The following is a 27361-nucleotide window of genomic DNA, read 5'->3' as shown; positions in this document are numbered from 1 at the left end:
ACATTGTATATACCTATGATTGATTGGAAATACAAAACATACATTTCATTTTGGCATGTACTCATAAACTTGCAAAGTTTGCATGGAAAGACAATAAACAGACTTCATTTTAATACTGTTAAATATTATTACATATTCACAACTCTGTTCTGAATCTTTATTTTTGGCAAATGCTTTGCAACTTCTTTCTTGGGCTTTATCCAGGATATGAAGGCTTATTACTCTCATTTCAAATATACTTCATATTACTAATCCTCAACAACAACAAAAAAAATTGGCACCTTCATTCAAAAGATTTGAATACTTCAACATCATACAGGAATATTGAGTATAAGAATTCAATTCTGAAAGAATGTGGGGACTTCCAGTTTCACATGTAAGGAACTTGGTAGTCACCACTCTATCCTAACAAGTAAACAGATGAACAAACTGAAAAACCAACAACTCTTCTTGGATCTATGAGAGAGGTGAAGACACAGGGCAAACCACTTCCCCCAAAACTGGAGAACCAGGCTGGCAAACACAAGGAGTCACGGTTACTTAAGCAGAAAACCACAGAAACCAGTGTCGGAGTAGGAAAACCTCAACGGTCATTAACGGAATCACTGCTGGAGGCTCAGTGTGGACAAATCTGAGAGTTAAAAACTTGAAGGGTACCCAGTCATTGATAGGGGGGCCCTCACACTTTTTTTTTAACTCCAGGATACTGACTAGGTTCTTACAATAAATTTAGAGAAAAATCCCTTGTGCTTTCAAGCAGAGGGAAAGGAAAAGGAACCATCGTGAAACAAGCCAGAGCTCTCCGACTTAACAAGACCTGCCCTCAGGTGATACCAGTTTACTAACTGACCGGGGGGAGAGGAAAATACCCACCTCCAGCCCATTTGAGCCATCCTGTCCCACCTAAAAGGACTGAAAATAAAACTGAGAAACCCCTGTGAAGTCTACAGTCCAGAGGCACAAGCTCACTAAAGGCCTAAAACCAAATTACAAAACTATGGCATGCTTCCCCTCCCCCCACACCTCACCCTCACATCACGAATGGCCTATTTATAGCCATTTCTTGTACGTAGTACATCACCTCCAGCTATCAAGAAAAAATTACAAAACACACTAACAGGCAAAAATAAAAAACACAGTATGAAGAGACAAAGCAAGCATCAGAACCAGACACGCCCAGATGTTGGAATTAGGAGACCAGGAATTAACAACAACTATGATTAATATGCTAAGAGCTCTAATGGACAAAGTAGACAACATGCAAAAACAGATGGGCAATGTAAGCCAAGAGATGAAAATCCTAAAAAATAACCAAAAGGAAATGCTGGAGATTAAAAAACAAACAAACAAACAAAACCACTGTAACAAAAATGAAGGCCTTTGATAGGTTTATTAGTATAGACTAGACATGGCTTCTGAAAGAAAACATAAAAGAAAATCTTTGTAACCCTAGATAGGGAAAGATTTCTTGGGCAATATGACACCAAAAAATAAACAAAATAAAAACAAATAAAAAAAAACCATTTAATGAACTTAACTTCATGAAAATTTACAACTTTCTCTTTTCAAAAAGTACTATTTAGAAAATAGAAAGACAGGCCACAGACTGGGGAAAAAGTACTTTCAAAACATACCAGGGGTATGAAAACAAAAGTATATACATAACTTGCATTCATCTTTTGTTTTAGGTATATATTGAGTATTACAATTTTATTACAGGTTTTTTTTTCCTTTCTTAAAATGTGTATACTTTTTTTGGCACCCTCTGTAGATTTAATAAGAGACTTTTATCTAGATTTTTGTTTTAAATCATCTCCTGTAACTCAATAATGAGAAGCAAACTCAATGAAAAAATGGCCAACTATTTTAATAGACATTTCATCAAAGATTCACAAGTGACTAATAAGCACATGAAAAGATATTCAAATTACTACCAAAAACATGCTAAATGAAATAAGTCAGACAAAAAGCACTACATGTTGTGTAATTCCATACATATAAAATTTTCAGGAAAAGCAAATCTATAGATACTGCTGTAATAAAGAATATACGAGGTCTGACAATAAAGTTTGCAAACTCATCCTAGAAAAAGTGCTACACAACTCATTGCTGAATATCACTAGTCACCTTCGAAGTATTCCCCTTGGGAAGCTCTGCACCGACACCAGTGCCTAGTCCACCCCTCAAAGCAATTTTGGAACTCTTTTTCTGGAATGGCCGTCAGAGCTGTCATCATATTAACCTTGATGTCCTGAATGTCATCAAAATGTCTTCCTTTCAATATTTCCTTTATCTTCAGGTAAAGAAAGAAGTCACTGGGGGCCAGATCAGGTGAGTAGGGAGGGTGTTCCATCCAATACAGTTATTGTTTTACTGGCTAAAAACGCCCTCACAGACAGTGCCGTGTGAGCTGGAGCATTGTCGTGATGCAAAAGCCATTAATTGTTGGCAAAAAATGCAGGTCGTTTTCATCTTTTTCATGCAGCCTTTTTCAGCACTTCCAAATAGTAAACTTGGTTAACTGTCCAGTTAGTACAAATTCATAATGAATAATCCCTGTGATATCAAAAAAGGTTAGCAACATCATTTTGACTCTTGATTTGGACTGATGGAATTTTTTTGGTCATGGAGAATTGGCTCACTTCCATTGTGCACTTTGACACTTTGTTTCAGGGTCATGTTGTTACACCCGGGTTTCATCACAATACGACCCAAAACATCATCTTGCCTCTCCAAAAGGTCTTGGCAAACTTCCAATCTCCTTTGCTTTTGTTCATCGGTGAGCTCCTTTGGGACCATTTTTGCACACACCTTATTCATGTCAAGATTTTCAGTTAAGATTTTCCTGCCTCTCTATCGATGTTTACTTGATCGGCTATGCTTCTCACAATCAACCAATGATTTTGACACACAATTCGATTAACTTCTTCAATGTTTTCATCAGTTCTGCTTCTCACTGGTTGCCCTGACCTCTCTTCATCAATAACACATTCTCTTCCCTCAGAAAAACGTTTAATCCATTTGTACACTACCGTTTTCTTCATGGCATTATCCCCATAAACTTGTACTAACACGTCCCTGATTTCACTTCCACTCTTGCCAAGTTTAACAAGAAATTTAATGTTTGTTCATTGCTCTAATTCAAGCTCAGACATTCTCAGGATGGCACACAAAAACATACAACAATAATAATGAATGCCACTCAGCAAGACACCACACCACATGTCGACATGAACACAGCTGTGAGACACTGATATACCAAGGTTATGAAACCTTACTGAGCTGTTTGTACAGTGCTGCCAATGTAAGCGCACAGTGGCAAGTTCTCAAACTTAATTGTCAGACCTTGTATCCAGTTCTTGTGTCTCAGGTCTTTGTTCCCAGTTCCTGATACACAGCTTCAAAAATCCTTGGAATTTCCTAAATGATAAGAGTGTCTGTTATGCTAATGAAATTATCCATGGTCATAGTTTTAGGATCAGGGCTGATCATCCAGAAAGATCAACCTTCTCACTCAATTCACATCCTCTCTTCTCTGATCTGCCCCATCCCTACTGAACTAGTATAAATAACATTTGTTTCTACACAGCAAACTCGCCTATTGAGAACATAGTCAAGGGTCAACAAAGAAAGAAAAAAGAAGTGCAAAATGGTAATAATTATACATACATGTGTATATGAATTTAAATTTCTTTGGTAATTCGAAAAGTTTACTTGCTGCTAAACTCACCCCAAGATTATATGCAAAATTCCTTTAGTATGCTTTACACAAAGAAACATTTTCTATATATCTAAAGATTTTATTTTTAAATAGAGCCTGCATTTTCTAAAGCATTCAACCACATTTAGTTATATAACCAAGGTAAGCAAGTTAAAGTTCAGTGAGCAGTTGATGGAGGGGAAGTAGTTGGGACTAGCCTTACCCATGTGGAAATAATTGCTTTCCTGGCCTAAAGCTCTTCCTATTAGGATCAAAACGAATTGATGTTATCTTAAGAACTCTTCCAATTTTTGAAAAATAAAACCTAAGTGTTCCATGGTTAGCCAGATATTGTCCAGATATTGTTTATTTTGTTTAAGCACAAAATTATGGCACATTTATTTTTGTATTTAAATCAAAAGATTATGATTATGAAGAAAATAGGGGCATTTCAAAAGATAATGATCTCGGAATAGAAAGGCACATACAGAGCTGGTATAGACAAGACCACCAAGCTTAAACATCGTGATCTGATATTTTTAAAACCTCAGTTTGGCCCTTGGCCTTTTTTGTCTGCAACAGAATTTTCCAAATAAACTGTTTGCTCACCAGGAGTATGAAATAATCCCACATCATATAACATGATGAGCCATTTAAAGCAGACTTAGTGACTACGATAGAATATTTCAGCAAGAATAAAATACAAATTCTGAAGTTCAGTGTTTTATGATGCAATTCTGACATGGATTCTAAGTTTCTAAGCACCTGCCAAATATAACATGTTGTTTTGATTCATGGAATTGGAAAACTGAAAAAAATATGTATCAAGATGTTACTTAGACCAGTCTTCTGCCTCTGGTAGTTCAGTATCTATGCCATCCAGATTGATGGCTATTAAGGAATACAATTTTTTTGAAATGAGCTAGATAGCAATCCCACACTTCTTTGAAACCTCCTTTAATGTTTCATCACCCTAATGTAATGACCAATGGCTCCAGCTATCTCAGACTTTCTGTTCTACAATAATTTCTGTTCTACAAAAATAATTTCTTCCCACCTCATTAGAGATAGGTTTGCGACTTCCTTGTATATACCTCGCTTGTTACAAAAACTCCCTAGGCCCTAATCTTTGTCTAGATCCTTTTCCATAGTTACTTCTTCTCTCCTTCTTGGAATGCAATCCATTCATTATATAGTATATACTATATTTTATATATTACATATTATTATATATACACAAATATTTAATGTATATAATATATGTGTATAATATAACATATTTTATATATTATATATTATACGTGTGTGTGTGTGTGTGTGTGTCTATATCTACACATATAGATATAGATATATACATACTGGGGATGCCAAAAAAATGTATACACATTTAAGAGACGTTAACACTGGTCAATGTTGCTAAAGCAGTAGTTCACTGCAATCAGAAAGCGTCTGGACACTGGGTGGCCAGTTTAGTTCAATTGGTTACAGCATAGTGCTGATAACACCAAGGTTACTGGTCAATCCCCTCATGGGCCACTGTGAAATACGCCCTTCTTTTAAAAAAAAAAAAGTTCTGGATGCTGATAGTAAGCACCTCTTGTAATTACACAAGTCAAACGTGACTTGTATTCATCTTTTGTTATCAGTATATATTAATACAGTTTTTTCCTTTCTTAAAATGTCTTTACATTTTTTTGGTACCCTCTGTATATATATAAATATATATATAGAGAGAAATATATAGAAATATATAAATACATATAAATATATTTAAATATATATAAATATATAATATATATAAAATATAAATAAAATATTTAAATATATAAATATACATATATATTAAAAAATATATAAATACATTTAAATATATAAAAAAATATATTAAAATATGTAAATATATATTTAAATATTATATATATAAATACATGTGAATATATACGTTTATATTTATATATATATATATTTGATATATATATATAGGGTGCCAAAAAAAGTATGCACATTTTAAGAAAGGAAAAAACTGTATTAAAATTGTAATACTCAATATATACCAATAACAAAAGGTGAATACAAGTCACATTTGACTTCTGCAATTACAAGAGGTGCTCAAAGTGTTTAAATCACTGTCCAGACACTTCTGATTACAGTGAACTACTGCTTGAGCAACATTGACCAAATAGACTTGAAAATGTTATTTGGGAACATTCCAGAGTGGTCAGAACTCTTTTTTCTTTTTCCTTAGCTGATATGCGGAAATGGGTAGAAGCTAATCAAGTTAACAAAGAGTATATTTCAATGGCAGTGGACATGTATAAAGTATCTTAACATTTTCTTCCTGTTAAAACACAATGCATAGGGCCGGCCAGGTGGCTCAGGAAGTTAGAGCTCCATGATCCTAACTCCGAAGGCTGCCGGTTCGATTCCCACATGGGCCAGCGGGCTCTCAACCACAACCAGTTTGATTCCTCGACTCCCACAAGGGATGGTGGGCAGCGCCCCCTGCAACTAAAATTGAACACGGCACCTTGAGCTGAGCTGCCGCTGAGCTCCTGGATGGCTCAGTTGGTTGGAGTGCGTCCTCTCAACCACAGGGTTGCCGGTTCGACTCCTGCAAGGGATGGTGGGCTGTGCCCCCTGCAACTAGAAAACGGCAACTGAACCTGGAGCTGAGCTGCACCCTCCACAACTATGATTTAAAGGACAACAACTTGACTTGGCAAAAAAGGCCTGGAAGTACACACTGTTCCCCCAATAAAGTCCTGTTCCCCTTCCCCAATTAAAAAAAAAAAAAAAAAAAAAAACACAATGCATAAATCAGAGGTCTTACTGCAGAAGAGATAATCCTGTTTTCCTTGACAGGATCAATTGAGCCTTACTCTGCGTTTCTGGCAGGGGGGCGGTCAGTGTCTCGCCATTCTCAGTGGGACTTTTGCCCAACTAAGAATTGCAATTATCAGTAGAACTAAGTTTTCACTGTGTAATGACTCTATCCTATTTTTAATAGAATTCTTATGTTTGTACATGTCAGTTTTCTACCATTGCTCGTTTTCCTGCTATGTTTATTGTATATATAAAAACAAAATCACAAGCAGCAAAATTCGGTTGAGAAGTACACTTCATATCTGTAAGTAAATATATATTCTGTATATTACTGAACTATTGGCATTAGAGAGCAGGGAGTACGGGCTCTGCTCAGATATGCTGACCTAAATATCTTGAGTCCCATAGGAAGGAAATGATAATTCAAAAGCATCAGTAACTCTGCTATTAACATAGCTATGGACCCAAATATCTAACGTCTGTCTTCATTACCAACTCTCAGTTCACACACTGTTATAAATAACCACAATCCAGAGAGTTCCATATATTCACTCTAATATAAAAAATAATTCATCATATTTAATTAAACAAAAAATAGTTATATTTAGTATAGACTTAATCCTATTAGGCTTACATTGTGCCAGACATTCTGCTAGCTGCTTTATACATATTATCTACTTTATTTCTTACAAAGTAATGTAGGAAGTAGATGCTTTTATCCCATTTATAGAAGATACTGAATGGCAAGGCTCAAGTGGCAGGTTACGGACTCAACCACCAGACTACAAAATTTCCAGAGAGCAGAAACCATATGATTTTATTTACAGTTAAAACCCAGCACCTAGTATAGTGCCTGAAATTCAGTTAATATTTAGGGAAGAAAAGGGAAGGGACACCAGATCTGTCTGATTCCAGTGCCACGTGTCACATCTGCCTTTAAGATGATCTCAGTAACTACCTGCTCATCTGATTAAATTTTACAAGCCACTAGTTACTGGCATTCTGTTAGCAACCGAGCTTCAGAGATGTCACTATTTGAAATACTAACAGTTTGCTTATTAAACACATATGCATTTCCTGAGGTGATATTAAAAGAGAAATAGTAATAATAATAACTGAGAAAAAAACAGACACAATTTTAAAAAATATAAATGCATGATAGTTTATTTTTAGCTTTATATAAAAATTCACATTCAAAAAGAAAGTACTTAAAGTATTCTATTAAATTTAATTTTTAATATAATTTCAACAATGTTGGAAACATATCTTAATATGTGAATAATCAATTAACTTCATGAATAAGAATGAATATCAAATATGTAAATTTCAGTCTCCAAATATTCCTTAATTCGTGAAAAATTTGATGTGAAAAAATATAACATCATATTGTAAACTTCATGATTTTGAAATAATATAGCCCTAGTATTTATGTGCACACATGTAAATCTATAAAGATATTTATAGTAATATTTAAACTGAGAGTTGATTGAATCAAAGTAATATTTGCCACAGAAGTTCTTTCTAAATAAATCTATTACTTGTACATCAGACATGTACATACTGAGACCTTTATTATATGCTAGGCAGTTGCTAAACCTGAAGAAACAGAAACCCATAACAAAGAGATCCTACCCTCACTGCAGAAATCACACTCAATATTCTACATTATTTATTTAAAGCATGCTCCAGGAAGGCAAAAAAGTTTTCCATTCTAACAAAACACACAGAATATCTAATACCATGCAGTAACATAAAGCAAAAGTACATACTGGGTCACATCCCATATCCATCTTTCCAAAACAGCACCAATCCATGCTACTGTGTTCTACTTTATATACAAAAATCTTTAAATACACTGCAAATTTCTTTACTATTTCATTATGTCTTTCTCAAATTGCGCATTTCTTGAGTTCACAAAAGACGTAAAATTGAACAGTTCTTCTCTAAAACAGTACTTTACAACAGTGGGTAAGCATTAAAACCAGTGGATGTTTTAATAAGTATAGATACTGGAGCCCTAAGCTAGACCTAATGGACCAAGACTCTGGGGATGGAGCCCATGCACCAATAGCTTTACAGAGCTCCATGTGCAATTCTCACACACAATGTTGAGAACCACAGAAAAAGAAAGCATATACAAAGCTGCCTAGAAGTGGAAAGTATTAAAGCTCGATAGGACCTTAAAGATTATCTAATCAACTCATTTTCTAAAGTAGGAGTCTAAAGTTGTGAGCAGTTAAGTAAATTGTCCAAGATCACATAGCTAGTAAAGGCAGGAGGAGAAGGCAGGTCTCCTGGCTTGCTGACTAATGCCCTTTCCACCACACAAGGCTGGCTACTCCACTTGGAGGAAGATAAAATATTAACCCTTGATTTTACCACAAATTTAATCAATATCATAAGCATTCCAGTTCTCAGGGAAATGTGATTTAAAAAAAAAACAACTACTCTTTTTTGAACCTCATATATCTCCTATGGAAAGAATGATGATAAAAGAATCTAAAATAAAAGTTGTTTTGGTGTATAAATGAGCTGGATGATTATAAAGTACCTGGAAAAAATACTCAACAAATGTTACTTCCTTTCAACACCACACCTCCTCCCCTTGCCTTTTTGATTCTACATCAAGTTATGTCTCTTTTCACTCTCAACTATGCTCCTTTTTATATTATTTCTTCTAATTGGCAATGCCTTTTGACCTCTTCTCTTTCAATTATGTTCATAAATTTCTTCAGGGCCCAGTTTAATACCGGCCTCCAAAGAAATCTGCACTAACTTAACCCTATCCATCACTATTTAAATTACTTTTAAACCATGTACTTATTTACATCTTCTTTTGGAGTTTTGTAATTATAATTACTTTCTAGTTGCTTTGTACATTTTTATTTTCTTCCATAATTAGAATATAAGTTATTAATGAGCTAGAATATAAGCTCCCCAAAGGTAAGGCTGTTGATCTCTTTTACTCACTGATGGAACACAGGCACCTAAAACAATGCCAAAAACATATAAGACAATCAATAAATACTTGCTGAATGAACAGGCAAGGATTATTTCTCCTTCCATCCATGAATCTCCCCAAAATTTCAAAAGTAATGCTAGAGACGTATTTGTGAAAAATTAAACGTTTTAAACAAAAATGAAAATACATGTGCCTGATACTTTAGAACTTCATAATATTTAAAAAATTAATAGAGCTACAATAGATGAATCAACTCACTGGCTATAGAAAGTCATTCAGTTTCTTCATTACACTCATTGATTCCTTGTTACTACTGTCAGAACTGGATAGTGTCAGCTAACAAATAGAAGGCAAAGGATTGAATTATACCTAGTTAGTTCAAGTACTACCTTCCCGTGGTGATAAATTGCTGAACTTTGTTCTCTTTCAAAACTTTGAATTAAGAATAATCTAATGAAAAAACACCAAATTATGGCTTACTTGGGATTCAAATTATGTAAAACAGTAGATAATTTTTTAAACACATTAAACTTAACAAAGTAACTTGATCTTTTAACAAAGTACTTGTTTCACCCTATACCACATTCTGCCATGTATAATGGGCTCCCGTGTATAATATGCACCCACATTTTTGGCCCAAAATTTCAGGGGAATAAAATCTTTCATTTTAATTTTTTAATTCAAATTGTTATTTGTTTGCATTTAGGTACTTGTTTTTTGTATTAGCATTTATTTTTTAATATACTGTGTTTCCCCGAAAATAAGACCTAACCCGACAATCAGCCCTAAGGTGTCTTTTGGAGCAAAAATTAATATAAGACCTGGTCATATTTTACTATAAGACCCAGTCTTATCTAACATAAGATAAGACTAGGCTTTATATTAATTTTTTGCTCCAAAAGATGCATTAGAACTGATTGTCTGGCTAGGTCTCATCATTTTCAGGGAAACAGGGTATTATGGTACAAGAAATTTTATGTAACAAATAATTACAAAACACAAGAACAAATACAAGGTACAAGAAATTTTATGTACTGGTAACAAATTTACGGTATTTATGCATCATAGAAGTCCAAGAACTCTTCATCGTTGCAAGTTCATCGTAAGTTCAACAAAACCACTTATTGTATTCCAGGGTATTACTTTGCATACGGATATCATTATTGAGTTCTAGAGTTACACTTTTAGCTCATAAGCATAAATAAAAAATTAAAAACATTTATCTAGATACGGAATTAGTACTACCCATGTATTGTGTGCATTCTTATTTTTCCCTCAAAAATTTGGGCAAAAAAGTGTGCATTATACACTGCAAAATACAGTACATAAATTCCTGGAAAGCTGAAAACATAATCAGACCTTTCCTGAAGAAATTACAAAAGTATAACTTTTGAGACAAGCATATTCAATAACTATTTACTGAGAGTGATAATTTTATGTTACCCATCCCAAAAAATAAACAAATTTAAAAATTTTCTCCCCAGAAAAATTATCTGCTTTCTAGCTTATGTAATTTAATCAAGTTACAAAAATCCAGCTAGCTCATACACGGACTGTACAGAACACATCAACATGATCAGGCATTAGTCGCAAACTAGAATTGTGAAGGGTGAGAATTATTTTTTCTATTCATTTTAAGTCACACATTTCTCTACACATGAAAGATAACAGATAATTATAATAGAATGCATAAAAAATCAGACTGAATATATAATCTCAGAGTCGTATATACCATGCTATTTTTCTATTGTCAAACTATGGGACAATTGAATGATTAGAAAACTCTAATCTAAGTAAGTGAATTACGTTGAGGGAGATTATATTGTACAGTGGAATGAATAGGCTTTGGAATCAGAAAGGGGTTTAAATCCCAGCTCTCCCATTTCCTAGATGTGTGATCATAGGCCAAATGTTTATCTTCTTTAAGCCTCAGTCATGTATAATATAAGATGGGCATAATAATTTTTCCCTTGCACAGTTGTGATGAAGATTTAAAAGATAATGTCACTTCTTTACTTAACTCCTCCAATGATTCATTATAACATATAAAGTTAAGTTTCAAACTCTTGCAAAAACTTTCTTACTTTCAGAGAGAGGAACCATGTTCTCTGGTCTCAACATTTCTTAGAAAATATAAGCAGAAATGTCCAACTAGGTGGGCAAAACGTAGGCTTCGAGACAGAACACAGGAAAGGGTAGACAAGCAAAGTTCAGTCTTGTCATGTATCCAGATAAATTTACTCATACACTGATATTATTGTAATGTGGACATATCAGTTTGTATTCCTCCTACCTGATGTCATTGTCACAAGGTTATTTATTAATCCCTGCTTAACAGATATTTTTGCAGTGAAGGGCTAGAATAATATTTTAAATGCCCTACGACAAGTAAACTCCTTGCTACTCTCCTGCGTTAACATATCAAACATTTTTCAATATGATAAATATGGTAATTTCAGCTTCTGTTTTAAATAATCCATTAAAATGTTAACCTTTTAGTTTATCTCCTACTCCCAAACAAATTCTCTAAAAACCTGACTATGAGGTGCCAGTGACTAGAAGACATAGTCCATTTTTAGGGATCTTAAAATGTAAGGGCAAAAATGTGCATCTTACAGTTTCAACCTCATTTTAGAAACTGCAGGTCAGACAGTGCTTGAAAACTCTAACCAGGTTACTCACCTGTAGCAATCTGAGAGGAAATTGGATCAAAAACCAGCTGCTTTAACTACTTCCTCTCCATTCAGTAAAATATGTACATATTCAATATGTGTTGATATGCTCAGAAGATTACTTATAAAACTGTCTTGCATACATTTCCCAAACCTTCTTATAAGATAGAGTTCAAAAGTTCATTGCCCCCCACCATGAGAAAATACATAGTAACTACTAAAATCTGAATTTCATTTTGACACACTCTAGACAGATAAATATGTCTGACTTTATTAATGGGAATGTTTTCTTTTCTTAAACTGGCACCACATACTGCAGTTTGCTGAGAATAAAAAGGGGTCAATTAATTCTTTTTCATACACAAAATATATATTACAAATTAATACCAAAGTGATTTGTCAATATACAATTAAACATTTAAAAGTATCTGACTTCCAAAAGATTATACATTTTTGCCTAACAAGCAGGTATATCAAACAATAAATTTTATAAAGCAGAGTGATAATTAGGCCAGTAATAATTCTGGAATGGAGATTTTTCAAGTGGCAGAACTTTTTTTTAAGAATTGGTAGGAACATTTACAAAAGTTAAAATTTAGAATCTGTATCTTAATTGAGCCTCAACTACAAGAGCAGACTAAATTCCATTTCTCTCTCTCCCACTCTCCCCTCCCTCCCCACACTCTCTCTCTCTCTCTCTCTCTCTCTCTCTCTCTCTCTCTCTCTCTCTCTAATAATGTCAACATTTCAAATTATTTATCCTTACAAAGAAGTATTAGATCTGTCAAACATAAAATAGAAAAGAAAGGAAAAAGTATAGGATTATTTTCATTAAATATATACATATATGCAGAAGTTATTATTAAATACAATGTCATTTTCTTTTAAGAGTAAAAATAACTGGTAACCAATATTAAAAGGCTCAGCAATTCATTTTCAACCCGAGATCTCATTGCAATATGACTGAACTAAAATGGATTTTTAGGTCAGATTCACTCAATATTATGTACATCAAGTATTTCTCAATCCTTTTTATAAAGCATCAGAGAATTCACCACATTTTATGTTTTTAAATTGGTATACAATAAATTAAGAACTAATAAGTATAACAAAATTCTCATCTTACTTCTCCATTTCTTAACGTTGTGATGGTTCCTCTTGCTACACCCATTCTAAATAGTGTTTCTGTGGCCTGTGAATTTAAAAAAAAAGCAAAAAGGTATCATCTATAATATGTATTCAACTATGTATCACACCCCCAAGATGTAAAAAAAAAAAATTTCCAGCAACATCTAGAGAAGCATCAATAAGGCACAATAAGAACTACAAGCTTTAAATTGTACTCCAAAAATATAATTTGCAGAACATTTTAATATTATCAAGAACTCACACTACATTATTTCAAAGGTTATTTTCATTTGCTGATATTTTTCCAGATCTATAATTTCAAATTTTATACTTAGGTAAGTTTAAAACCTTAGTTTGATTAACAAAGATTAAATAAAAATTTAGTACTTGGACTCAATTCAGAATTACCATTTGTTCTGATTTTCAGTTTCCGTTTGAATTCAGTTCAGATCACTTGAATGCCATTGAAATACTGACAGAAGATAAAGTAATTCTGTGGTATATTAAATAACACCCCAAAAGAGTGACTTCTTTCTATATCTTAATAATGAATAATCCTAAAATGAAATTAACAATTCCATTTACAACAGAATAAAAAAAAAACGAATAAATTTAACCAAAGAATCAAAAGACTTGTTCACTGAAAACTACAAAACACTGTTGAAAAGATTAAAGAACACATAAATAATGACAAGACATTCTGTTTATTACCTGGAAAACCTAATATTGCTAAGATGTCAATACCACCCAAAGTGATCCAAAGATTCAAAGGGATTCCTATCAATCAATACCAATGACTTTTTCCCAGAAATATGAAAATCCATCCTAAAATTCATATGCAACCCAAAAGATCTCAAATAGCCAAAACAATGCTGTAAAAGAGCAACAACGTTGGAGTCACATTTTCTAATTTCAAAACTTACTACAAAGCCACAAGTAATCACACAGTGTGGTACTGTCAAAAAGGCCAGTGAAACAGAATAGAGAGCCCAAAGATAAACCCTTATATATATGGTCCACTCTATTGATAAGGGTACCACGCCCGTTCAATGGGGGAAAGGACAGTCTTTTTAACAAATAGTACTGGAAAAATTGAATATGCACATGCAAAACTATGAAGTTGGATCTTTATCTTATACCTTACACAAAAACGAACTCAACAGGAATGAAAGACCTAAATATAAGAGTTAAAACTGTAAAACTCTTAGAAGAAAACGGAAAAGAAAGCTTCATGAGTCAGTGTCTGATGCACATGTGCTTCCTGGTTCCCAGTGACTGTTTTCTTGTGTCCTCACATGGCAGCGAGCAAACAGAAGCAAGCTGTCTCTGTGCTCTTATAAGGGCGCTAAAGCCCAACTCATGGGGGCAGAGCCCTCGTGAACTCATCTAATCCTCATTACCTTGCAAAGGCCCCACTCCTAATACCATCACATGGGGGGGTGTAAGGTTATGAAAGGAATTTGGGGTGAACACAAACATTCAGCCCATAACAGGGCTGTTCCAATCAGAAGTGGCAAGAAGTACAAAGCCAGTAGGTAGGAGGATCACGCTTGCTACATTCAAGGACAAGTACGATGGCCAGTAAGGCTGTAAGAAAAAGACTACAGGAAAGCATAGTTGGAAAGAAGAGAATGCAAGTTCATCTGTTCCATATGTGCTTTTTAGTTTTTTAACCTGGCATAAGAGGAATGCATCACCAACCTTCAATAACTGAAAACATAATCAAAGGATGCTCTACTAAACATACATTTTAAGAATTAGTATATGAACCAATCAATAAAAGAACTTTGAATTTAAAAACTGAACGGATATCTAAAGAAATCCAAAGAGTAGCAGAGATGGAAAACTGGAGGAAACTATAAGGAAACTGATGTATGTGTACAAAATCAGTGTAATATTTAGCACTGCACATGTTCATTTAGATGTAAGGAAGTAAATAACAGAAAAAATAACAAACAGGTTTGTAAGTGGTTGCCTCTGAGTTGTGGCAATCAGGCCTTGGGAGTGTTAAAGAGTACTACTCTTTTTCTACTAGCTTTGCAGCATACTATCTGACTATTTAACCTACACATAAATTCTTGATCAACACATTTTTTAACTTTTAAGAAGTAAGTAATCAATAGTGTCTAATTTTGCAAAGAGGTCAAACACTTTACAATATTAATAAAGTGGTGCATTGTACACCTAAGAATATAGTTTAGGGCTGAGTAAGTAAGAGATTATAAAGTCACACAGGTGTAAGTAAACTCTCAAAAAGTTTGACAATAAAGGTAAGAAATGAGATGGAATTGGTGCCAGAAGAGCAGAGTTGAGGGACAACTGATAACAGGGTATTTCAGGATAGAAGAGATTTTAAAGAAGTTTTTCATGACTAAGTAGCAGTCACAGTAAGGTGGCAGAACAGACACAGGAAGGAAATGGACACTGGACTGAAGGAGATTCCCGTAGATCGGACCAGGAGCACACGCAGCAATCTGTTCAGTATGTAAAAGGGAGAAAGGGTAAGGACGTGTCTAAGCCAATGCTTTCCTTCCATCCCTCACCCCTCCCACTCCTCTCATCCCTTCCACCTCCTCTCTCTCTCTCCCTCCCCTTTCTACATTAGACGACAGAATAATCTTCTGAGAATGACCCAGATACTAATTCAGGACAGGGGTGAGAGTACGTACAACATGTAAAAGGAAAACAAGGGAATGGAACACAGAACTGCAAAGCAGTTAGGAAAGCCCAGCTAAGATCGAGAAACATACATCTTTGTTATTGCAAATCCACATAGTTACAGGATCAGAAAGCTAGAGGAATTCGTGGTTTAGGAATTGTCAAGGAAAAATGATCAAGGCTAGAGAGAAGATATAAATCAAAAGGTAACAACTCCTTTTAGTTCAACTTTATTGGTAAAATACAGCATGGAACAAATGCTGTCTAACATTTTTTTTTTTAAAATGAGGGGTATCAATCTTGAAAACATTCCTATACACACACACAAAGCCGGTGGACAGTTAGTGTCTAAATGATAAGCTAGAAAATAAAACTTTCAGGGCAACACCGCTCAATTTTCTGACTGCAGCACAATATGAATATAATTGCAATCCATACTTTACTCAGAAAGAGTTAAAGCAAGCCATTAATAGTGCGTGGGGGGCCGGGGGAAGGAGGGAGTTAGTCACGTATCTAAACAAAACTCAAATTATAAATGAAACGACTTTGCTCTGACAGACTTTTACTGAAGCATGTAAAACTAGATGTTGAAAGAACTAGTTATTTTATTGAACTAGAAATTTTTATTGAAGGAAAATAATTTCTCACCAATGATGCACAATATTTTTTTATTCTTAATGACATGAATATTAAATTATGTCTTCCATCTTCCTGTTTTCTTTTTAAACCTCATTTGATCCAGTGACGTGACTCTTAAACAGAGCTCATCTAAATCAGGTTCGTTACTGTGTATATATCTGAGGGGCAAAAGGGAAAGGCCCAGGCAGCAAGCACTTGGGATAAAGCAGGCAACAACTAAACCCCATCAAATTACTTACTTTTTTGTGTCTCAAATACCCAAGGCAGTTTGAAGATCTAATTCATTTTCCTGTACTCTCTCCAGTAGAAGAATACCAAATTCAATCTTTTGTTTCCAACTAAATTGATTTATTTCGCCGGTTACTCCCACCTACATTTTTAAGGATGTCTCATTCTAATAGCATTCAGTCAATTCAGCTCAGCTCCCTTTGATTCTATAGGGAAGCACTGGACTGCACAACATTCCTTTGACCTCTACTACAGAGATTGCTTTTAATTTACTTGTACCCAAACAATCACTAACAAGTGTCAAGAACAATGAGATAACAGGGCTCATTCTCAACACTTGTAAATTTAACACCAGCAAATTCCTGATTGAAATTTCCCTCTCCTTGAGTTTTGGTAACTAAAATGATTCATACTAAAAACATTCATTAAACATTTTCTGTCAGTGAGGGGGGGTGGAGGGGTCCTTGTTGAAAATAAACCGTTAAGAGAGATTGCTTTTAAGAAGAGTCTTAGATAAAGAGACTTAGGAGACGTGAAATCTAGCTGTAACAAATGCCAAGTTCTGGATTGGATCCTTGTGTCTGTGTATGTGTACAAATCAAAAAAGATCTGAAAGGAAATAAAACGAGTTGATAACAGTAGTAATCAATGGGTATTTTTCTTTATTTTCTAATGACCTACCATGCACATGTATTGTTTGGTAATAATAAAAATAAAAGTAAAAAAAAAAAGTAACAGTTTTTATTACACTGAAAGATAAAACAGACTTAGGACAGAATTTTGGAACAATGTAAAATGTTACAATACAAACAGTACTACCTTGAGTAGCTCCCAGAGTGAAAATAATCCAAACTCAATAAAAACTCACGCTCTTACAGTCTAATACTTTTTAATTCATTAAACCAACACAAAGTAAGTAAAATTAACAAGAACAAATACATACTTAATATGCTTTTACCTTGAAAAGCAGTATGATTATAATAACTTTAAAGCATCATAGTATAGAAAGACTTCAATGTGTTCATTTAACATGCAATTTATAAACATAAATACAAATGTGGTTGTATTTAGCAAATTTTTATTTCCTATTAGTCAAGCAATAGAGTCCTAGTTATCTTATTTCCACTATTTACAACTTTAGTCAGGTCATTCAAACTCTTCAAGCTCTGACCTCCTCCGTAAAAAGGGGACAGCTAATATCAACCTGTCTTCTTATGGTGGTAAATGCAGGTGTTAAACGTGAAAAGCTCTGAAAAGAGCTAGATGAATGTAAAATAATGAATCCAAGGTTTATTTTAGGACAGCACTTCTTGAGATGAGAAGATGTTTAAGAAATACTAATTTTGATTTTTCAAATGTACAAATAAGGAATGGACTAATGAAAGGCCAAAAATGAATGAGCCTTAATCAAAACTGTGACTAAGAAAAACAAAAATCTACGACAGTCACAGCACTTAACCACTGCATCAGCTAAACAATGAAGTCCTAGAGAGCATGAATTAATGTTTTATTTACATATTCACAGCACCTTGAGCAATATAAAACAATATAGCACAAAGATTAAGAAAACAGGTTTTAGAAACAGACCTTTTGAACTTAGAAATTGAAGTTCAAGTTCTATCTTTGCCATTTGTTAAGATGTCTAAACTCAGCCATGCAACTTCACTTCTTTGAGCTCAACTTCTTCATGAACAAAATAAGGATAATAACATCACATAACTCAAAGAAAATTACAAATTTTGTTTGCACGAAAAACGGTAATTTTATTACTATTAATATCTCAAGGAAAATACAGAATTCCAATTATACCTTAAAATTAGTTATCAGACTGCAATTAAAAATCCAGTTAAAATGGTATCAGATGGCAATTAAAAATGTGCTATATAAAAGTCAATTACAATTAGCACGTTATGCTACATGGCCATTTATTTATGCTAAAATTCTTGACAAGTCAATCAAAAAAATAGAAAACTTAACATTATTTCAAGAAGATTAATTTAGCAAAACTCCTCAGAAATCATTGCAAAATTCACTCCCCAGCTGTTTATCATGGCCATAGAAGAAAATTTTAAATACTGAGTCTTTTAAGCACCATCTACTTTCCTTATGATAGTAAGTATACAAAATAAAAAATAGGAAAACTGAGCATTAGCTATCTGTCTTTCACAAAAGAATCAGTGCATGATACAAAGGTAATAAAATGCCTCCAAAATACACACATTCATTAGCATAGCAGCCAAGATATTTGTGATGTCCCCAAACCATTATCACTCTCTTTTCTCCAAACAGCTGCTTATAGCCCAACCCCTTTCCAGCTTACTAATTCTAATTCATAACTTCAGACTCCACGCATGGAAGCAGCTGCAGCACAGAGAACAAACCTCTTAGAGAAACTCTTTCTAGCCAGAAAACAGGGGAAAGGGGCCCAAGTGGGCAAGAGAATGTGTAGAGAATTAATCCCTGGCTGTTGGGAGGGTTTTCCGTCTCCATTTTCTCTTGACTCTGCCCCAAGGATAGGCCCCAGTCATAAGGTGAAGCAGCAGCAGCAGCAACACAGATAATTAAAATTGGAAAAGAAATTCTGTTTTTCTGACCAAAGGTATATGGAAAGGAGACCTCAGTAGTCCAAAGAAGAAAGAAAGAATCTCCATTATTTTTTTCAGTCCTTTTCTCTAGATATTTTGTCCCAACAGCAGGCTCTATACAGTGTCTGCAACGGTGACAACAGTGCAGGCAGCTAAATAAAACTCCAAGAGAAACCCCATCTTTCTGGACAGAAGACCAGGAAAAGAAAGCTCAGTGAGGCAGAGAGTATTGGGATAATCCCAAAAAAGACAAGCTAGAAAAGGGGATTCCCCTAACTAAATCTGTGTTTGAGCTGGCGCAAGTACAGGGCTCATCCCTAATTAGCACAGGCACAGAACAGACCCAAACAGCAAAGCAAAGACTTTGAGACCAAAACTACAGTTAAAACTACCACCCAAGTCCTAGAATGACCCATGAGTGGCACCCAGATGGGACAGACCCAAAGTAACAAAGGAAAGGCACTGAATACAGAACTGACATTGGAACTACTGCTCCCTGAAGACGAGACAGAACTTGCAGGCTGAACCTAACAAGGTGACTGCTTACTTCTACTACTACTGCTACTGGAAAAAAAAAAGAAAAAAACAACACTCTCCAAGGATTTCAACGGGACCCAGAGTATCACAACATGACATTTAAATGTCCAGGATCAATCCAAAAGTACTCAACCTGCAAATAACAAAAAAACTTGTGACCATTTAACGAAGGAAAGACTATCAGAAGTTGAAATTAGCAGGCAAAACCTGTAAAGCAGTTATTATGACTGTGTCCTATGAAGTAAAGTTAAACACGCTACCATTAATGGAAAGAGAGTTCTCAACAGAGAAATAAAAACTATAAAAAACTGGAAATTTTTGAACTGAAAAATACAACACCTAAAATAAAAACAGTCAATGGAGAGGGACTTAACATCAGAATGGAGATGAAAGGGGAAAGAATCAGTGAACTTGGAGATAAATCAATAGAAATTATCCACTGTAGACACAGAGAGAAAAAAGATTGGAAAAAAAAATGAACAGAGCCCCACAGACTCGTGTGGGAGAACAGCAAAAGATCTAGCATTTGTATTATCAGATCTCCAGAATGAGGAAAACAGATTGCTATAGAGGAAATATTTGAAGAAATAATGGCTGAATACTTCCCAAATCAGATTCAAGAAGCTCAGCGAAGCCCAAGTAAGACATGCTCAAAGAAAACCATACCTAGATAGATCACGAACACAATGCTGAAATCCAAATATAAAGGAAAAAGATCTTGAAAGTAGCCAAAAATATGAATACATATTACATACAGTGGAACAACTATTAGAATGATTATGGATTTACCATCAGAAACCATGGAAGTGAGGAGAACATCTTTCAAGTTTTGAAACACAAAAACTATAAACCCGGGATTCCACATCCAGCAAAAGTATCCTTCAGGAATGAAGACCAAATGAAGACATTGCCTTGTAAAAGAGAATAAGAGAATCTGTCACCTGCAGAACTGCTCTAGAGGAAATGATAAAGACACTTGCATAGGTTGAAAAGAAAAAATCCTAGAGGGAAACTTGAAACTTCAGGAAAGAAACAAAAGCAAAAGAAATGGTAAAAATTTGAGTAAATGAAAAAGACTGTATTTATTTCTTTTATAAGATATTTAAAATATGTATGATTACCCAACAAATTATAACATGTTTAATGAAGTTTTCAATGTACGTAGATATAACATATATGACAACTATAACGTAAGTCGGGAGATTAAAGAGGCCTATATGATTGTAAGCCTTCCACATTAGTAGCAAATATAGTATTAATTCTAAGTAGACTATTAAAGATTAAGAATGTGTATTATAATCATTAAAGGAACCACTAAGAAAATAACACATAAAGATACAGCCAAAAGCCAAGATAAATTTAAATGGAACACTAAAAAATATTCATAACCCAAGGAATGCAAGAAAAGAGGAACAAAGTAAAAAACAGGTAACAAACAGAAAACAAGATAGTGCATGTATTTCAAACAATATAAGTAATTACATTAAATGTAAATGATCTAAACCAATGGTCAGAAAACATTATTGCAAAGGGTCAAATAATAAATATTTTAGGCTTTTCAGGCAATACACTGTCTATTACAACTATTCAACTTTGCCAGTGTAGCATGAAAGCAACTATAGACAATACACAATGAATGGACATGAATACACAATGAATAAAACTTCATTCATGAAAACAGCAGGCTGTAGTTTGCTGATCCCAGGCCTAAATGTATTAAAAGACAAAGACTGGGACGTCATAAAAATGGCAGCCGGAGGTGAGCCTCTGGAAATCTCCCCTTGAATTTGCAACAAATTGAACAACTATAACTCCACAAAAGACTCCCTGCAAAGCATACAGGCAAGAGGAAGAGGCCCACTACTGCATTCACGTAAAGGTGGGCACATTGTGTGAGCAGGGAAGAAGGGAAGGGAGAAATGCGGAGACGGAGCTCTACGGGCACAGGACGCAGACCTAGCTCAGTGCTCTGAGCTCGCTGCATCCCGGAACTACCGTAGCTGCGGGCGAGGGAAGAACTCGGACTGCTAGGGCTCCGATACCCCACAGGGCTGAGGGGGCAGCATATAACACGGCTGAACCCAACGCTCACGGCAGAGACCTCGGAGAAAAGACAGGTAAGAAGGCTGAAAACGGTGGTTTAAGCCCTCACTGCCGAGCTGAGAACAGAAGCCTTAGGCACTGAGACTAGCCGGCCCCTCCCGACCCTCCCAGAGCTCGCCCCACCCCACCTGCCTGGTGCTAGAAGCGGAACAGTAGCAGTGTCAGATAAAAAGAACAGAATATTTGCAGTTCTGAGAACAGGGTCTGCAAATAGAGAATCTCAGCCCAACTAGTTCTGGCAAAGGGGAGGACTGGCTGCGGTGGTGGTCGCTGCCATTGCTCTGGGCCACCTCTCACAACTCACCCCGCCCCTGGCCCCACCTATGTGGGCAGATACCTGCAGGAGAAAACACAACTGCTGAAACCTATGGGCTCTGAATCTGGTGCAGGAAGAGCTTTGGAACTTCAAAAGCTCTCCGCATACCCACATGGAAAATGCGCCCTGTGACCCAGGCAAACTATTAACAGAGAAGAAGCCCGTCTCCCAGGGAATCCCCCCATTATGTGAGAAGTTGGAATAGTGCAGAGAAAACGTAACACTACTGTGTGAGAGAGACAAAAAGGCTGCAGTCGGAGAGAAAATAAAATATTCTACCAATACGTACTGGAAAACAACAGAAAGACCCCTTCCTATCAACCTGTTGCAGAACCCACTCCTATAGATGTCTAGGAAGAGAAATAATAAATCATTAATTGTCATGAATAATCAAGGCAACAAGACAGCTCAGAAAGTGAAAAGCCTCCAGAAAATTATCTTAAAAATATTGAAATATGTGACTTAAATGGCAGAGAATTCAAGATTGCAGTTCTGAAAAAACTCAACGAGATGCAAGAAAACACAGATAGGCAGTTTAATGAACTCAGAAACACAATAAAAGAACAACATGAACATTTTACCAAAGAGATTGAAATTTTGAAAAAGAACCAAATAGAATTTCTGGAGATTAAGAACTCAATAGAAGAAATGAAGAATGAAATAGCCAGCTTAGGTAGTACAGTTGACCAGATGGAGGAAAGAATCAGTGACATCGAAGATAGAAACCTGGAAATGACATAGATGGAAGAAGAAAGAGACTTGAGACTTAAAAGAAATGAAAGAACTCTACAAGAACTTTCTGACTCCATCAGAAAGAGCAATGTAAGAATAATGGGCATACCAGAAGGGGAAGAAAGGGAGAAGGGAACAGAGAGTATATTCAAACAAATAGTCTATGAGAACTTCCCAAACTTGTGGAAAGAACTAGATCCTCGAATCCAACAAGCATATACAATCCCTAATTACCTCAATCCCAATGTGCCTTCTCCAAGGCACATTGTATTGAAGCTGTCAAAAGTCAACGACAAAGAAAGAATGCTCAAGGCAACCAGGAAAAGAAGACAGTAACCTACAAAGGAAAGCCCATTAGATTATCATCAGATTTTTCAGCAGAAACTCTACAAGCCAGGAGGGAGTGGAACCAAATATTCAAACTATTAAAAGTGAGAAATTATGAGCCAAGAATAATATACCCAGCAAAGATATCCTTTAGATATGAAGGAGGAATAAAGACCTTTCCAGACATACAGAAGCTGAAGGAATTTTCTAATACACGACCTGCAGTAAAAGAAATACTAAAGGAGGCTATATGACCACCATCAACAGGGACAATTTGTGGCCACGAAAACATGAAAAGGGGGAGAGTAAAGACCTGAACCAGAACATGGGAATGGAGAAAGTAAGCAGGCTAAAGAAAATGGAATACTCTAAATATCAAACTTTCTTTTACATAAACTTAATGGTATCCGCTGAAAAAAAATCCAGACTGAAATATATACTATAATAAAAGAAGAAACGGAAGGAAAAATCACAGAATACCACCACACAGAAATAATAGAAAACAACAAAAAGGCAAAAAAAACAATGGAGACATAGTCTTACCAGAAAACTAAATATAGAATGACAGGACATCCTCACATATCACTAATCACCCTAAATGTAAATGGACTGAACTCACCAATAAAAAGGCACAGAGTAGCAGATTGGATCAAAAACCTAAACCCAACCATATGCTGTCTCCAAGAGACGCATCTCAGCTACAAAGACAAGCGTAGACTCAAAGTGAAAGCGTGGAAATTGAAAATCCAAGCAAATGGTATCCAGAGAAAATCAGGTGTAGTCATACCGATATCAGATGAAACAGACTTCAGGGTGAAAAAGGTAACAAGAGACAAAGATGGACATTTCATAATGGTAAAGGGGACTATACAACAGGAAGACATAACAGTCATTAATATTTACGCCCCCAATCAGGGAGCACCGAGATATACCAAGCAACTACCAACAGAACTAAAGGGAGAAATTGACCAGAACACAATTATACTAGGGGACCTAAATACATCATTGACAACTAGGGACAGATCATCCAAACAGAAAATAAATAATGAAATAGCAGCCCTAAATGACACATTAGATGAAATGGACATAGTTGACCTTTATAGACCACTATATCCTAAAACATCAGACTACACATTTTTTTCTCGTGTACGTGGAACATTCTCAAGGATAGACCATATATTGGGACATAAAACTAGCCTCAGAAAATTTAACAAGATTGAAATCGTAACAAACATATTCTCTGACCACAAGGCTTTGAAATTGGGTATCAACTACAAAAAAAAAGCAGGAAAAACCACAAATACTTGGAGATTAAACAACATACTCTTAAAGAACAACCAGGTCAAAGAAGAAATTAGAGGAGAGATCAAAAGATACATAGAAACTAATGACAATGAAAATACACACTACCAAAATTTTTGGGATGCAGCAAAAGCAGTTTTAAGAGGAAAATTTATATCATTACAGGCTTATCTCAAGAAACAAGAAAAATCCCAAATACATAACCTCACGTTACACCTTAAAGAACTGGAAAAAGAAGAACAAATGAAACCCAAGGTCAGCAGAAGAAAGGAAATAATAAAAATCAGAGCAGAACTAAATGAAATAGAGAACAAAAAGACAATAGGAAACATTAATGTGACAAAGAGCTAGTTCTTTGAAAAGATTAAGAAAATTGACAAACCCTTGGCTAGACTCACTAAGATAAAAAGAGAAACGACACTAATAGACAAAATCAAAAATTGTTGTCATGCAGCTGCCTGGCTGTCTGTCCCCTTGTGCCTACCCCTAAAAGGAAAGAAGAGTCTGTGAGACTATTCCTTTCAGGGACATTGTTTCACCTGTATGCCATCTCCTTGTTTGGCCCCAAAGGATGGCTGGCTAGCCAATGTCAGGTAAGATTCCTCAAGAAAGGAACGACCTAAGACAGGCACAGTCATGTGGGGACCACCAGGAGAATTCACACGGTTGACAGAGGTGGGCATACACCCTCACCTTCCCCCGTCTAAGGAGAACTTCTGCCTCTGTGGCTGTATTCCTTCCCACAACCTGCTGTGGAAGTGATTCTAGATGTCATAACTCCAGTTCTCCATCTCAGTAAGTTTTCAACATAAAGGTTTTGTCCCCCGGGGAGGTACAAACAATAATTATTTATACATCATGGGACTTTCAACAGGCAAGGTTGGTTGGTTTGAACCAGTTTTCAGGTGTGGTGTATGAGACTCACAGACCGTAGAAAAAACAATGCTACATCCTGGTATCAATCATAGCCACATCAATACCACAATCATAGTACATTAATAAAAGCCACAATATGGCCCAATTCGGAGCTCTCAGTCCTTTGAGGCTGTGAGATGCTTTGGCCCCTGTTTCAAAACTTTCTTGATTTCTGTTTCTTTCTTAACCTTTTGCCGCCCCTTCTCATTGTCTCACTGCCCATGTTGCACTGGACACGACAAGAAATGAAAAAGGGGAAGTTATCATGGATGCCACAGAAATACAAAGGGTCATCCAAGAATACTAATGAAGGACTATATGCCACCAAATTCAATAATCTAAGAAATGGACAAGTTCTTGGAAACATATAGCCTTCCTAGGCTGAACCATGAAGAACTGGAAAAATCTAACTAGACCAATTACCAGTAACGAAATTCTATCAGTCATCCAAAACTTTCCCAAAAGCAAAAGTCCGGGACCAGATGGCTTCACTAGTGAATTCTACCAAACCTTCAAAGAGAATCTAATACCAGTCCTACTCCAACTCTTCCAAAAAATTGAAGAAGAGACAGTACTCCCTAACTCATTTTATGAGGCGAACATACCCTGATACCAAAACCTGGTAAGTATAACACAAAAAACAAAAACTACAGAACAGTATCTCTGATGAATACAGAGATGCAAAACTCCTAAACAAAATTCTAGCAAATTGAATGCAGCAATACACTAAAAAGATTATTCATCACGACCAAGTGGGGTTTACCCCAGGGGCACAAGGATGGTTCAACATCCGCAAATCCATCAAGGTGATATATCGCATAAACAAAATAAAGGACAAAAATCATATATCAATTGATGCAGAAAAAGCATTTGACAAGATACAACATACATTTAAGTTTAAAACACTTAATAAAATAGGTATAGAAGGAAAATACCTTAACATAATAAAGGACATATATGACAAACCCTCAGCTAATCTCATAATTAACGGTGAAAAACTGAAGCCCTTTGCTCTACGTTCAGGAACATGACAGGGCTGTTCCCTTTCACCTCTGCTTTTCAACATACTGTTGGAAGTCCTCGCCAGAGCAATCAGGCAAGAGAAAGAAATAAAAGGCATCCAAATTGGAAATGAAGACGATAAACTGTCACTCTTTACAGATGACATGATGCTATATATAGAAAACCCTAAAGACCCCACCAAAAAGCTACTAGAAACAATCAACGAATACAGTAAAGTTGCCAGCTACAGAATCAATGTACAAAAGTCCATTGCATTCCTATATACTAACAATGAAATCTCAGAAAAAGAAATAAAAAACATAATTCCTTTTGCAATTGCAGCAAAAAGAATAAAATACCAAGGAATAAACTTAACCAAGGATGTGAAAGACCTATATTCTGAAAACTATAAGACAGTTTTAAAAGAAATTGAAGAAGACACATAGAAATGGAAAGACATTCCTTGCTCATGGATTGGAAGAATCAACATAGTTAAAATGGCCATATTACCCAAAGCAATATATAGATTTAATGCTATCCACATCAAAATCCCAATGGCATTTTTTAAAGAAATAAAACAAAAAAATCATCAGATTTGTTTGGAACCACAAAGACCCCAAATAGCCAAAGCAATCTTAAGGAAAAAGAACAATGCTGGAAGTATCACACTCCCTGACTTTAGTTTGTACTACAGGGAAACAATAATCAAAACAGCGTAGTATTGGCAGAAAA

General features: G+C 35.4%; 1 protein-coding gene across 2 annotated transcripts in view; it reads right to left on the bottom strand.

Annotated features, from left to right (window-relative positions):
* TMEM135 (transmembrane protein 135) overlaps positions 1 to 27361 on the bottom strand; it is a 213373-nt gene that overhangs the window by 115684 nt on the left and 70328 nt on the right. Inside the window, exon 5 of one of the 2 annotated variants that reach the window (XM_033120386.1) lies at positions 13284 to 13349. The exons of the other annotated variant lie outside the window; for it this stretch is intronic. Within the exon in view, the coding sequence (XP_032976277.1) occupies positions 13284 to 13349 (66 nt within the window). The remainder of the gene's footprint in view (positions 1 to 13283; positions 13350 to 27361) is intronic. 2 annotated transcript variants of the gene reach the window in all.

The sequence above is a fragment of the Rhinolophus ferrumequinum genome, chromosome 11 (genome assembly GCF_004115265.2).
Source record: "Rhinolophus ferrumequinum isolate MPI-CBG mRhiFer1 chromosome 11, mRhiFer1_v1.p, whole genome shotgun sequence".
Classification (NCBI taxonomy): domain Eukaryota; kingdom Metazoa; phylum Chordata; class Mammalia; order Chiroptera; family Rhinolophidae; genus Rhinolophus; species Rhinolophus ferrumequinum.
Note: the sequence above shows the minus strand (reverse complement) of the source record. Positions and strands in the feature narration are given on the sequence as shown.